The sequence below is a fragment of the Lactuca sativa genome, chromosome 7, assembly GCF_002870075.4.
Source record: "Lactuca sativa cultivar Salinas chromosome 7, Lsat_Salinas_v11, whole genome shotgun sequence".
Taxonomy (NCBI): Eukaryota; Viridiplantae; Streptophyta; class Magnoliopsida; order Asterales; family Asteraceae; genus Lactuca; species Lactuca sativa.
The window spans coordinates 52,252,508-52,268,502 of NC_056629.2; the positions used below are offsets into that span (position 1 = coordinate 52,252,508).

The 15,995-nt window shown below is 35.0% G+C and overlaps 1 protein-coding gene across 2 annotated transcripts; it reads right to left on the minus strand.

Annotated features, from left to right (window-relative positions):
* Positions 1–4,032: 4,032 nt before the first annotated feature.
* Positions 4,033–8,600, minus strand: LOC111905512 (putative transcription factor bHLH041). Of its 2 annotated transcripts, XM_023901196.2 has the most exons (8): positions 8,204–8,600; positions 7,922–8,050; positions 7,709–7,814; positions 7,577–7,591; positions 7,292–7,360; positions 6,484–7,164; positions 5,146–5,529; positions 4,033–4,397 (listed from the first exon to the last, which is right to left on the minus strand). In XM_023901196.2, exons 1-8 carry the CDS (start codon positions 8,317–8,319, stop codon positions 4,329–4,331), a joined length of 1,569 nt encoding a protein of 522 aa, XP_023756964.1. In that variant the 5' UTR covers positions 8,320–8,600; the 3' UTR covers positions 4,033–4,328. The 2 variants fall into 2 exon arrangements, with proteins under 2 accessions (XP_023756964.1, XP_052621533.1); XM_052765573.1 differs by lacking the exon at positions 7,577–7,591.
* Between the last annotated feature and the right edge of the window lie 7,395 nt (positions 8,601–15,995).

Below are 15,995 nucleotides of genomic sequence, written 5' to 3' on the forward strand. Positions count from 1 at the left end.
GGTTAGTATGAGTAGGTCTCATAATTTTAGACAAATCAAGATAACTCTTAGGTCTAAAATTATTTTGTCTGTGATTTCCAGTTTGGTGAGGAAATCCATTGTTTGAGAAACCATGATTTGAAAGAGTTACTTTTTGATCCTTTGAGGTGTTGGATGACTTTTGTGTCTAGTCTTCCCATGACTTGGCTTGTTCTTTGGTACTTTCTTTTTGTTTTTCTCTTTCTCATCATTTGTAGACCTAACCACTTTATGTTTTGTTGGATGAAATTCAGCTGGACCTTGTTATTTTGGGACCTCAATTTTCTCTTTTCCCTTTTGTTTAGAGACAGTACTTGACTGTATAGTTGTCTCTAGTTGTTTGGGACCGGGTGAAGTGATATTTATAGGAATGAAAGGTCTTTTAAGTATTTAAACAACATTTCTCTTATAATTCATAGTCTTCAAGGTTTCATCCTTGTTGACTTGCATTATAGTTTTCCTAATTTGTTTTTTCTTGGAATTTTTATGTTTGAAGTTCTTTGATATAGAGATAAAAGCTCCAAGTGTTGGGAATGCTTCTTGAATAAAGAAACAAATGGGTTCAATCTTGGAGTATCATATTGGCTCATATGATATAGATCTCTTATCATCAAATGTAGAGCTACAATTTTAGATTTTTCAGAAGTAGCATCTTCTGAATCGAAAAATTCCTCAGTACGGTTTTCAAATGGAGAGTCAGACTCATTGTTCTAGTCTGGAAGATCACAGGATGGTGTGACTTTTAATGGGATGTTTGATAATGAAGTGGCAATTGCATCAGGACTGCATATTATCACTTCTTCGTATCCTCGTTGTTTCCAATGAAAAGACTTCGATCACATGACATCAATTATGGTTGAGTATTAGTGCTTATGATTTCTTTGCTCATTTCCTCATAACCAATTCCATATTTGATCCATGTTGGTTTTGCTCCACATAAAATGGCATTTGTGTTTTCTTCAAGAAAGGTTTTTTATGCCTTATAACTATTTACTTTTGTTTGAAGTTGAGCGTACATTTCATGATTGTGCTTAGAAATGATGTCTCGTTGATTCAATAATAGTTCATATTGTTCAACTGACATTAGATATTCCTCAGTTTTGATTTCAAGGTTTCTTTCTCACTTAGCCACACAACATATCAATTCCTCCAACATGAATTGAGTAGCAATTTGTTCATCTTTGTAGTCATTGACTTGATATTCAACATTAACCACACATTCTTTGATTATCTCAAAAATGTGGTTAGTGTCAGGTAAGAAAGGTTCAACTGTTAAATGATTATCACGAAGCATGAAGTGTAACTTCTCCGCAACTTCATAATGAAGTGGAGAATGCTCTTTGTCATTATCAGCCATGAACCAGTAGTAGTTCTTGTAAGTTTTAGTTTCCATTACTTGATCAGCTTCATCATCTGTTTCCTAAACTTCCATGTTTGGTGTCTCCATACTCATGAAAGCTTTGTCTTTTGATTGCTTCTTTATCTTTTCCGCCTTTTAAAGGTAGTATGTTTCATCTTACACCTTATTGATATTCATTCTACAATCCTTAGCAATGTCATTCTCACACTAGCATTTGTGGCACCTGATTACTTCATCATCTCTATATGATTTTAGCTTGTTATCATAAACTGGCGTATTTGACCTCTGGGAATTGGAACTATTACAGTTTGAATTTTGGGAGTTGTACTTTTTTTGGTTTGAGTTCTAAGGTTGGTTCAAACTCTAAGAAGTGTAGTCCTTCCTGGTGGAATTTACAGAGTTGAAGCTTTGTTGATTGTTGCTCCTTGGAAATTGCTAGAGTTTTGACGATAGTGTCGAGGTTGCTGATAACTTTGTGCTCTGAAGTTCCCAGTTGGCTTGTTCACAAACTTATTGAAGTTTGGATTGAAATTGGTTAGAAGTGCCAAACTTTCTTCATACTCATCTTCCTCATTGGATTGGATATGTTCCATTGTGATTCCTATGAATGCTTGGTGAATTTGTTATTTGAAGAGGTTGTTGAGTTAACATGAATAAATTCTGACTGTATTTTTGTGCCATACTCGAATTTTGATATGGAGATCCTCCATATCCTTAGTTGGCGAACTAATAAGCAAAGTGGTATGGAATTAGGCTATGATGTGCAATCAAGTTTGGAGAATTATTTTTCATGCTTTCTGAGCTTCCTAAGACAAGGCCTTGATTATCAAAGGGAGTTCCTTGGGCTTGCTTGGTGACTTTTGGCCCATGTTGTTGCAAATTAGCATACAGATTATACAAGGACATAATATCAAATTTGGTTGAAGTTTGCAACATGATCATGTGTATTGTATCCCATTTAGGAGACTGGCTGTTTAGAAATTCCAGATTGAAGTCCTCTTACAATATTTCTCCTTTGAGCTTATTCACCCTGTTGATAACAATGTTATACTTATGAATCAAAAAGAGTTTTGTTAGGTATCATTTTAAAGTTGTCTATATCTAATAAGGCGGCTTTCTTCCTATTGGTAAGAATCTTGTCAGTTCCTTTGAATTGTTTCTTTAATGCATTCCATACAACAAAGGGTGAACCCTTACCTTCATCAGGACATTGCTCATAAATGTTATGTGGAAATCCAAAAAAAAGTTATTGCATTTCCTTAGCCTCAAATTTCCTCATTCACCTTTAATGAGCTTGAGCACCAAAAGAAACAGATTCATAGATGCTTTTTGAAGTTTCAAGAGAAACATTGGGTTTAGGAATTTTGTCTTTCTTGAGGAATTCTGGAGTATAACATCCAATGGAAATATAAGTCCAAATATCACCTTCATGGCCTTCCAATTAGTACTTTATGTGATCTTCCCATGAATGTTGGAATGTATCTTTTAAGATGTCATCAACTTCTATAAGTGTCATTGATCAAGATAAGTTGCTCTTGAATGTTGGAATGTGTGTTGGACTGGAAGATGTGCAAACACGAAACATGATGTGCCATAGAACGAATTGAATGTGCCATTGAGGACTTGGATGCACCATCATTAAAGATGATGCACCATGTGTAATCTTGGTGATCCATCAACGTGGTCATGCTGCTCCAATGACCTGAGATGAGCGAACAATATCCATGATGCTCCACATATGATCTAAATGTACCATCTTAAATCATGATGGTCCAACTTGCTTTCAGCAAGTGCTCCATGTCAACTGCAAGAGCTGCAACATCTTATTATTCCTCAAACATTTGATCTTCCTTTATTATCTTTCCAACCTAAAATATTCTAATAATGTTTATTAGAGAGATATAGACAAAGGCTCAACTTCTTTCAAGTGAAAATCATATATATATATATATATATATATATATATATATATATATATATATATATATATATTTCCAACAGTGGTAGGGCTGAGTAAATTGTTTTCATGGCCGAAGAGGAGAGAGGTCAACAAAAAAGTTTTGCGTTGTGAAAGGGTTAGGTCGAAAGAGTTTTAGTGTGGCTCGACACAGTGATAGATTTGTGAAAATACCCATTATGGTTAGCATAATGATGTATTATCTCAATCCTCCGTAATAAATAAAAAACTTTTTTGTCACATGACATACTCTCCTTTAATTTGATAAATGTCAATTTGTGATAGTTTTAAATTAATTTTTTTTCACATGTCATTTTATTGATTTTCCTATTTTATTAAATTCCATATAATATTTTAATATATTAATTGTAATAAATATAGTTATAAATTGATATCAATTTATTAATGAGCTTTACTTTTTAATTTCAAAAAATTTAAATTAAACTTTATTGGTTTCTTCTGTTTATTTATTTAAATATTTGTTTAAATTTAAAAAATAAAAACATTTCAATTTTAATAATTCATTATTTTTTTTTATTTTCTTATAAATTCAACGTTCTCAATTATTTAGACCATCATATTTAATTTTTTTTTAAATTAACTCATTTAATATATTGGTGTAGCAACTAATACATATAATTTAAATAAATGACCCCATACTCTTTAAAACATACAACACAAACATATAATTACAATATTTAACACTATCTTTAATCAGTATATGAAAAATTGATGGATTTATATTGTTTATAAATTCTAAAAAACAACAAGCATCACATAGTTAAAGAAAAATTGGCCTTCTACGACTCAATAAAATTCCAAAAATACCCCGCTATTGTTCACAATCAAACTCTACTGAATCTCATATTAAAATAAACATTATTCACTTTTCCACGTTAATAATGTTTCAAAATAAACATTTTTGTTAGCTTTTTTAACATTGTGCACATCATATTACTAGCCCCACGTGATAAAAAAGATAATTGTGACACGTCATTGTGCCAGATCGTCAAGAACCCTCCTGACAGCTTCTTGGAACCATGATTCGTCCCATTCGTTTCCCTACATAAAAAGCCAAGTATAAGAGAGTAAATAGTTGATAATATAATATATTAAATACCGAATTTTTAAAAAATAAATACAAATGATCCTACATTAAATATTCTTAAAATTTATAATCATATTAGGTGGACATAAATTTTCTTATCACTTTTATTAGATAAAATATTTTCTTATCTTTATTTTCATAAAAATGACTATTGCTTTATAATAAAGCCAAGATGGTTAAAAGTTAAAAGTTAAAACCCCATTATTTATGCTTATCTTCTGATTCCCAAAATTGAATTGTCAAAAAAGCTTAATGAACATGTTCCCAGAAACTACCTACTTTGAATTATTGATTTTAAATGATATACATGAATGTTCATATTTGTCATCGATCTTTAAAAATAATATACGCATATTTTAATCACAGGAAACTTTCTAATTTTATGGTGCTAAAAAATAAATGAATGAGTATTAAATGACTAATAGTACTGAATGCATGGTTAACATATATAATAGTATGGATGTATGAACCACTAAGAGCATAGTACTTCCATCGGTTTCTATTTTGGCTCGTGAGTTTCTTATCTGACTTACATCGATCAAATCGTCTTAAACATTGAGTTTGAAACTATTTTCCGTGATATAAAAATCTACTAAAAGGAGGTTTCTTTTATGTTCAATATATCCCTTTTAATATTCTATTTGTATATGAAATATCATTATTTCCATTAACCAAACTTCTACATGCAACATAAAAAAATACCTGAATTTTCAATCTCAAAACAACTCGATTGGTTAAAGCTTCTGTCTCCAACGTCCTTTGTGTCCCAGCATTTACTGACATTACGCTTACATTCTCTACTTGTTTGATGAATTCCAACACACGACCCACCAAATCCACAAGAATCAGGTCCCCTCTGACATTCAATTCCAATTCCATGACTCGTGACTCCGAAGTTGATTCACCAATGTCCATGATTCTGACTGTTAGTCTCTCGCCGGAGATGTTACCGGAATCTTGATTAAGTGCTTCTTTCCTAGAATGCTCAGCCTCCAAAATCTTGTTTCTTCTGTTAAGCTCATTAACTTGAGATTTTAAAGAATTTATGTAGTCTTTTGTTTTTGATAGTACTGATGCTTTGTCCTTCTAAAGTTCATTAGCCGAAAAAACAGAATATCAGTTACAATTTACTGATTTTGGAATCTCAATCTCATAAATAATAAATGATCAACAAATATTTATTACTAAATTAAACCATGAAATTTTAAAATATGGTTTATAGTTTATATAAATGATTGATTTAATGAGTTTTATAATCTTTTATTAGGTTTCCTAGAGCAAAAGTTTTCAAAATGATATTTTTTGTATTAAGATTACATTAGCTTGAATAGAAAACCAAGACGTTATCAAGTGATATATACCAACTGGATAAATGTTTTTTCATATGGAGCAAAGAATTCGCATATACAACCATTGAAAATATTGTTAAGCTTGTAGTTTTATGCTACAAGAAGACTTCTAAGTAATGCGTCTTACATATACATAATCATTCTCCGAATTCCGCCGACACCGGTCGTACGAAGATGACATGCATTAATTAATATACATGTTTAAAATTTTAGTATAAAATCATATAAGTTAAAAAACATTTACCATTTTCTTTGGACTCCGTGTTAAGAGCATCCACAATGGGGAGTTTAATAGAAGAGTTGAATGAGGTGTTATGTATACTTGTTATTCAATGGATACAACTTCATCATTGTGAAATCTCACCTTGACATTCATTGGATTTGGAGTTCAATGACCATTGAACTCTTCAATGGGAAAAAGGAAAAATATTTAAATTTTTAAATAAATATTCTTTTAATATGTTTCATAGAACTTGTAGAGTTTAATGCATTTTTGATAAAAATGAATAGAATTGTATGGAATAATGAATGATGATGTGACACTCCATTGAACTCTATAGAGTTCAATCCATTGTGGATGCCCTAACTTTTGACATGATATGAAATGAATGTATGATTGTGTGTTGTGCTAATTTGATGGGCAAAGAAATGAATATGATGCGGTACAAGATGATGATCAATGATATAATACCTTCGACCCCGGAGGGAGTAGTGATTTCAAAGCTTCGAGGCTTTCATTGATTTTCTCTCTTCTTTTACGCTCTGCTATCATGTGATGAAGTTGATTGCTTGTAGGTCGGGTTGTTTGGATCATTTGACTTTGTTGAGCTCGAGCCTCACTTAGATTTCGAAAGAATGAAAGCGATCTTCTATTAAGATTCTGGCGACTTTGAACTCGTTGTTTTGTACACCCTAAACACGATCGATATCTCTTAAATGCAGTAGCAACTCGAGGGGCTTGAAGATGGTAAGAGGAAGAACAAGATGGAGAAGAAGAAGACGAAATGGCTGCAAGAATTGCTTGTGTCATTACAGATTCTTCATGTTCTCTATAAGGTATCAACTTATTGGTTCTAATTTGATATAGGGCATGTTGAAGAGGGTCTTCTGATCTCATTGCTGAAGAAGATGGTGTTTGATTTGGTGTTTGTCGATCCAAAGATGCTTCTTCAATAGGATATATTTCCGGCATATAAGAACTTGTTTGAAGCATGTTGAAGACAAAAGGTGAGTGCTCGGTGCTATTGTCCATGGATAATGATCTAAGAGATGAAGAAGAAGATGAAGGTCGAGCTTGAACAACTGGTTGGGGAAGCAATTCTTGAGGGAAATCGCCAGGAAACAGATTCTTCAGCACAATTTCGAAGTTAGTCTACATTAAAAACACGCAGAGTTAAATAAATATATAGATAAAAATGGGAATAATAAGTCATTCTTTTTGTTCGAGGGTGCATGCCATTGAAGATGAGAACCATTAGTCTAAGAAATTAGTATCTGACCTGCAGGGAGGACCCATTGGACATGCCAAGCTCGATTTCACCATTCTTGCACCCCATAAAAATTGCAGTCTGCAATGGAAGTTTGTCATCATGAGTGTATATATGTGTATGCATGCAGTGTGATCAAGAAGTCAAATACTAAAAATAGATTTATCGGCTTTTATCCATTTTCGTTTCCATCGAGATCTTGATGGAGAACAACCAGCATTTTGTATCCTAAAAGAAAGTGCGGGGAAAGGAGCTAAATGGAACGAATATTGAGCTTAAAATACACACTTGACATACCTTAATCCTAGCTTCCTGCAAGTAAAAGTAGGGATACACAGATTAGCTGGCTTCAAATCTTCAATGCATGCATCAAGATAAATTAATTCCCATCAAGATGATAAAAACTTAATCAGTTTAAAGTATAATTACTTCATAAAATTGTAATTGTGCTGGATTCGATGCCAATCTTAAAAGCTCCAACCCTTTCCGCTCCATGTATGGTAGATTGTGCATGAATGCGAACCCTGGAACGCCTCTATATACACAAAGAAATAAATTAATTAACCCATCGTCAGAAAACATATAATTAAGTTCAAATAGCACTCATTATAGGAAAGAAAAATCATTTTTTCTTGTTCTTACCCACTGTAATCGTCAATCAAGAAAATTGACTTCTGGTAGTCAATAAATGACCTCATGGCTAGACTCCCAGATGATGAGCTTTCTTGCTTGTTTTCTTCTTTGTAAGTTCCGTCAATGAAGATCAGACAACTGCGATTTTTGCATGGCTATCAGAACAGAGAAATGCTTACAGCATACAGACATACATACATACTACATACATCCATACTAACATTTGTATTTTGTGTATGTATGTGTGTATGTACGAATACAAAAACAATCGAGTTAGCATGAGAGATGTACTTGGAAGGATTGGGAAAGTGAGACCAGAGGCAGACGTAAGTGAAACCAAACGTTTCCATGATTTGTCGAAGCCTACTGGATCTTTCAGTTTCTTCAAGATTGAAAATGGAGTCCATTTTCGAAGAAGCTTATTTACAGAAACCTAACTAGGGTTTGATGCATATATATACATACATGTGCATGTATGTACATACATATATATAAAAGATGAAATTAGAAGGATCTGCAGATGGTGCGGAAGTTGAACAGTGGTGATTTTGTCATGGGAGTTCATCCATGGAGTTTCTTGGAGGGCTTCTTCTTCGATGGTCCATCATGTGAACGCAATAAATTAATCATCTATTGACTTGGCAAATCCTTACGCACACTTGAGAGAGATGATTGCAAAAAGTGTGTGTGGAAGATGAAAAGATGAAGCGGAAGATGAATTAAGATGGTATATATAATTATATTATTTTATTTTAATTTCTTATTTAATATAAACCAAGGTCTCTTTCACACAGTTTCTTTTATTTTTCAAATTTCTTTTTTATTTTTGATGTGTATATGTGGTTCATAAGAATTTGGTTGGTGGAGAAAGTCTTTTATGAAGAATACATACTTCTCAAAGAGGTTATATATATATATATATATATATATATATATATATATATATATATATATATATATATATATATATATATATATATATATATATATATATATATATATATATATATATATATATATATATATATATGATGTAGGTAAAAGAGTAATTCTTGGTAAAACATAATTTTATGAAAGGGAATAAAGACCAAGAGAAATTTGGGCTTTTTACAATCCCTAAGGTTATTTTTTTCCTTTTCAGAATATAAAATGGATGTCACCCTTACTTATTAAACACGTCTAACATGTCACTTAAGAAATCAAAGCTAATGTAGCTACCTTGTTAGCAACTAAATGTCCATACCATCTTCCACGATATACTGTTACTACTGGGAATTCATTTCTTCGATTGCTTTACGCTCAATGGAAATTTCATTTTTCTTACGGTAGTCACTCTTCGGCCAAGAAGTCTCCGATGCACTTAGAAGCTTGTTCTTCTTAGCACTCACCACAACTCTCTTCATTCTCATCTACATTTCATCAACATCTAAACTCTCCACCTCTCATCTTGGTCGCAACTCATCTTTATTTCCTTCAAAACCTTAATAGAGTTTCTCCCAAAACTCATAATTGAAAACCGCAACCAAAAATCAACCCTAATCTAGTCTCAATTTTATCTCCCCGCCATTAACAAAAGTCTTTTTGATAACTTTTAAACTATTTTTTTTTCGGCTTCAATTTTGATTTAGATCACGATAACTTGTGATAAAAAATCCAAGAAGAATCTTTGAATATGAAAATTTCTTGCATAATCGAGAAATCTTGTTACACCGTAAATTTTCAAACCAAAATTCTCGTTTTTAAAACACAAACTTTTATAATATTTCACAAAAACCAAAACTGTCTCAAAAGTCAACATAAATCCACAATAAAAGTCAAATCCAAAAATCCTCAACATTGTCTCGGACAGGTGTATACGATCATGTCGATGCGTTCTCGCGGTCCTGAGAGGTATCTGAAACACTTAACACATAACACGGTAAGCACGAAGCTTAGTGAGTTCCCCAAAATATCACATACACAAATAATAAGCCTCTCATAGCTATAACTCGACATGGAACCTCCGGTCTCATGCGTCTCGGTGTGGACCCTCTGGTCATGTGTCTCAGTGAGGACCCTCCGGACTTACAGCTCGGTTTGGGCCCTCCAGGCCAGTATCTCAGTGAAGACCTTCCGGTCCTACAACTCGGTTTGGACCCTCCGGTCCTATCTCAGTAAGCACAAAATATAGCATACATATCACACAAACAAAATGCATACTATCATATAACTCAAGTAAACACATAGGACCCTCCAGTCGCACAAAGATACCACTCTTGGTAAGTATAGTGAAAAGAATCACCTCGTAAGTAGACTAAGAAAATGTGTACTCCTCAAACACGAATCACCGAATATAGCCTCTGCCTAATCACATATGATAATTATTTCTAATTAACACCTTAATCACAAATTATAAATAAACTAAGTTATTTACCCTTTCTAACTCTTGGATTGGGAAAAAAAGACCATTTTACCCCTCCATGGTCACCATGACTCATGATTGACCAAACCCTAAAGTTAACAGAAGTCAAACTCGAGTCAATAGTCCATGTTGAGCCAACTCGCCGAGTGCACCTATGTGACTCGCCAAGTCCACATTGTTCCTCAGAACGTTGCGAAAACCCAACTTAACTTGTTAAGTTGTCTCATCAATTCGCCGAGTCACCCTTGTCCAGACTCGTCGGGGAAAACCCTAGCCGGCTCGTCGAGTCCCTAAAGTCAAAATCTCATTCGGCCGTTTTAAACCAGATCTACCACTCCAAAGGTTCGAATGGCATGTAAATCTTTGATCTTTACATTCATGCATGGCATATTTGCTCCATAATGCTACTACAAGCTCTAACTAAAGTGTTTAAGCACAATAACTCTTTTTTTACTGGATAAAGCTGGAACGTTTAGCCTCTATGGACCTCACAAGGTCCAGATCTGATGTCTCAATGCTTGGCAAGCACAAGTCATACCAAATCTCAAGGAAATATGGAAAAAAGCCCCAAAAGTTCCTCATTAACAAGATCTAAACAACATGATGAGCAAGGTGATGGCTTCTACCTTCGAACATAAACTCCAAGTGAAAGAATACTGGATCCCACAGCTTTTCCTTGTTCCTTGCTTGTAACTCACTTCTTCCCTTCCAAAAGAATCACCAAAATACTCAAATATTAGCTCTATCACTCTCTCTTAGCTCAATGGACGATTAGGGTTTCACACAGGGGAGTTGCGTAGCTGGTGAGGCGGAAATGAGGACATAAGTTCCTTTAAATAGGCCCCAACCCCTGAGATTCAGGGTTTCATCTCACAGTGCCAACTCGACGAGTTGGTTATTAGACCCACATGGTCAATTCGTCTCTACTTGACGAGTTGATGCACCAACTCGTCGAGTTTCTCAATAGATCATAAAAATAAATATATAAATAAATAATATACCTGGGAGTCCGAATGTTACAAATCTTCAAAGAGAAGTACATCAAAATGAACAAGAGTGTCAAGATTTCTTCTTATCCCCGTCAGATATCCGACTCGTTCGCCAATGTCCTGGTACCTATCGAATTTGAACCCGAATGCAACTACACAAACGAATATTTGTTCAAAAATTCACTCATCAACAATCATTGCATAACCAAAGATCCATCAATGGAAGATCTATTCTATCTACCCTTATCAATTCCAAGACTAAGACACTGTCTAAGGGAAAGAATCAATGAAATACAATACATCATCAAAGAGTACATTTACAACATCAAATATAAATACCCTTACTAAATTAGTGTTGTTGATCGTATGTACGTTCCATGTCATTTAATCGGACATGTCACCATTAACAAACCATATGAAGTTTTGACTTACTAGATTCTCTACTATGTGGTGGCTGGAAGGTGAGTTGTATGGAGAGAGAGAGAGAGAGAGAGAGAGAAAGAGAAAGAGAGAGCGAGACTTTAAAATAAAAAATAATATTTATATTAGAGAATAACATTTAACATAAAAAATCCATGTGGATGCCATATAAGTGCCACGTTGACCAGTTGGTTGACTTAAATGCCATGTGAGACATCAACTCACTTATTCAAAGTTGGTGAAGTTAATCTTTCAATTTTTGAAAAAAAAATTAAGAATGAAAAACCCAAATTTAAGAGAGTCACGATGTAAAAGATAGTGTCTCATGACGTGACTTTAGGCGGAGACATGTGGCCGTTTTAAGGCTCATAACATGACACATAGGTGTTCATGTCATTAGATCAGGTTAACCCTAATTCCGTGTTTTGCTCCCTATTTATGTGAAGTGGGAAGCTAGGGTTTGCATACCTTTAATCTCCATCACCTCCTTCCTACCCAAAATGTTCTTAGCCACTATTAGTGACCTTAAAGAGCTTATTTGGTGGTTTTTATCCCTTGGAAGAAGAAGAAGACTCCTTGGGTTCATCCTTTTGGCAATTAAGTTCCTACTTCATCCTGTTGCTATGCTTTTGGACCTTTATAAGTTATAAAGCTCCTTCCTTTATCTCTAATGCAAGTTAGATCTAAGATTTATGCTTTTCTTTTTCATGGATAGGTTGGGTAGCGTTAATGGGATCCATAAAGTTAGCAACTTTAAGGATCATTGAGGCATTTCCTTTTAGTGGGAGTTAAGATCTAAAGTTTGGTGTTGGTTTTTGACACCAAGCATGTGTCTTCATCCCATTATCTTGTTATTGACCTAGTTGGTGTTCAAGTCATGTATTGGACATGCATGACTGTAAAGATTCAATTTTCGTGGTCCTTAGAATTGAGGGAGACCCTCTATGAAGTCTCAAGGAATGGCTTAAAGGATTAAGATATTAATGCTCAAAGCTGGCCAGAGTAGATCTCACAATTTGAGCAATAGCATGTTATGTCGTGATATATATGTTTTGTTCATGACTATTTTGTCCTTTTCTAGTCACGACGTGACCTATGGGTGGTCACGACGTGACCATTGGCTGGAGTTGACAATGGTTGACTTTTGACCGTGGTTGACTTTTGGGTCAATCTAGGGTTTTAAGGGTGTAGGCTAACAGGGTATGATTGTACTGATGTTAGGTGTCTTGTTGATCTTGTCGACCCTATGTGTGAGAGTTGTTGTGTTTCTAGTTATTATCCACAATTTGAGTATTCTCATTACTTTACTTGTAAGGTATTTATTTCTGTGACCAGCTGGGTCTTTATTGTTGTTCGTTGTTTTTTTTTAAATTACATTGATGATACTTTAGGATTGCTGATAATCCCTAGGGTTGCTGATAACCCCTGAACATACTATTCATCCAAAGGACGTGTTGTTAAACCATGAGGATTGCTAATAATCTCAGGGGTTGCTTATAACCCACAATTGTTTTTTATGTTGTGTTGTATGAATTGGGAAGAAATCACTAAGCATTATTCTTATAGTTGTGGATTAAATGTGTTTTAGGTACCTTAGATGATGACGGGAAGGTGAAAGTATGGCTGTACACTCTGGCTCGTAGATCTTTTTATGATTTATACATTTTGATAATATGATCTTGGATGATTGAATTGAGACACCTAGGATTTCTTGTTTTGGTTTATCTGATACTTGGAGGTTTTTTCTAAAATAAAAATGAAAATTTGTTCAAAAAATTAGGTTGTTACAAGTTGGTATCAGAGCCCTAGTTTGAGAAAATTGGATGAACATTCGTGGGATTCCAGAGTCAAACTAAGGATCTGAAAGTTCTATAAATTTTTTTACAAAAGAATGTGTTTTAGTGAATGGAATGAAGGAAGCGGAGTGTACAGTCAGCTGGAGCCCGAGGCAGCGATCTTCTAAAATATCCATAACTATGTTATATACGATATTATAGTTGTTGTTATTAAACTAATAGAAATGCATGCTAGTAGGCAGGCTAAGGATCGCACAGGAGTTTAAGGTTAGGGTTGTCTGACTTTGTGATGCCTTATAGCCTAGGAGATTACTTGTTAATGCTCTACTAGAGTTGAAGTTAAGATTGGTAATTACTTCGTGTAAACTTCATGGTTGTACATAGATATGATTTTATAGCCTTATAATACTTGGTTTATCCTTACTACATGTTACTTGTTTGGTTGTGGATTTTGGTTAGAATCTTTTATTCGAATGTCTATTGAGTCTGGGTTATGTAGTATCGGCTTACGGGGAACCATTGTCCCGGTCAGCATAGACTTCTTGCGAAGCGGTAGTTGGGTAGGGACCTAAGATGTTTATCTCAGGGGTTAGATATGGCTCTTTGAGTGCTTAGATGTATGTGTGTTACTTGTGTGAAAGCAGCGTGTTAGTGATTTGGAACCTTTATAGGGGATCTAAATCAACAATAGAAAGGTGTGGAAGGTAGTATGGGCCAGTACTACTGGAATCACAGGATCTGTATGCAGTTTGGAAGGAATCTTGAGGGTATCAGGTGTAACACCTTGTTTTGAATCATATTCGAATTCAAGGCTATGACCCAATGATCAATTATCATAAGGCTACGAGCCTTAGGGAAGGAGAGATTTAGACCCCTTGGATGTAGATAATATAGACAAGTGATCTGAGAGTTCAATTTTATTTTGGAGCCCACGGGTATAATCGCAATGTGATAGTCTGGGCATTTTATAAAGTTTGAATTTAAGCTCAGGAAGTTTTAAGACAAAAGAGAGTTTATAGAATTGTAGGCCTTCGCATTAGCTTTCAACGGATATAAAGAATGTCAAAATCGGACTTAGAACAAAAAAGTCATGGCTTTTGGAAGATTGGTGGTTTTAGCCATAGCCATTACGTTCGGCGTAATCAAGGAGTACGCTTGTAACGCCCGATTCCTGGTATGTATTTTAATAAAGAATTATTCATTTTTTTGCAAAGGGACTCGATGAGTAGGAGGCCCCATACTCGTCAAGTAGGAACGAATGAATGGACACGAGACTCGAAGTCTACTCGACGAGTCGAGAGGCCTCGACTTGATGAGTAGGGATGCCAGAGTGAAACCAAAGTTTTCAGGGTTTTTACCCTATTTAAATACCTTAACACCCCCATTGTGGCCTCCCTCATCGCCTCCCATAGTCCAGAAAACCCTAACTCATGATCTTGAGATTTGTGAGTGTGTGTGAGTGTAAAAGAAGTGATTTCTTGGTGTTTTCTTGAAGGAGGGAAAGCTAGAAGTGCTTGGTTGAAGGAAGGAGCTTTGGATCTAGAAGAAGAAGTCCATTTCCAGCTCATTTGAGGTATAAAGTCGATACCTTGTCCATTCACATCTACTAGATCCCTTCATGGAGTAGTTTAGGGCTATAACGACGTAAAAATTAAAACAAATTTTCATTTTTCAAACAACCTAAAAATCATTCAATATTCTCAAATCTCATGTTCAACAATTGTCATCATGATAAAAACATATCCCAAGATCACAAGATAAAATCCTCTGCCAGTGTGTACGGATCGTGTCGGCGCCTTCCCACGGTCCTCGCTAGTACCTAAAACACATAACACATAACACTGTAAGCATACATGCTTAGTGAGTTCCCCAAAATACCACATACAACACATACGCCACTCAAGGCTAATACTCTATAAGACCTTCCGCTCAACGTGTCTCAGGAGACTTCCGTCCCAATATCCTGGTATACCTTCCGGTCCCACTTCTCTGACCTTCTGGTCCGAATCATCTTGACCTTCCAGCCCATACACCATTGACCTTCCGGTCCATACACTGTTGACCTTCCGGTCCGTACACTGTTGACCTTCCGATCCATATCATAATACTCATAACATAACACATACATATCACTTATCATCTATCAACATATATCACATACTCTTCATAGCACATAACTCCTTCCGGTCACACATAATTACCACTATAGGTAACGTATAGTGAGAAGACTCACCTCATATGCTGTCTAGTAACTCACATGCTCGGTATCCTGAACCTCATAACAATGTCCTAGCCCCGCCTAAACACATAAGCAATCATCTCAAATCAATAACAGCTCTCTAGGCTAGACTAGTCCCTTCCAATGCTCTCTCAGAAGGCTAGAAGACAATTTTACCCTTCTAATGGTCCAAAAGTCGAAGTGTTAACCAAACCCTAAAAGTCAACGAAAGCCGACTGTAGTCAACGTTCAACTTTGA

Bases quoted from the DNA above. Each gene is read 5' to 3' on its own strand.
- LOC111905512 (XM_023901196.2), bottom strand. From the start codon at position 8,319: ATGGACTCCATTTTCAATCTTGAAGAAACTGAAAGATCCAGTAGGCTT. The intron at 7,165-7,291 runs GTCAGATACTAA...TTTTTAATGTAG, and splicing joins CCAATGGGTCCTCCCTGCAG to ACTAACTTCGAAATTGTGCT. The intron at 4,398-5,145 runs GTATTTTTTTAT...CTTTTTATGTAG, and splicing joins TTTTGAGATTGAAAATTCAG to GGAAACGAATGGGACGAATC.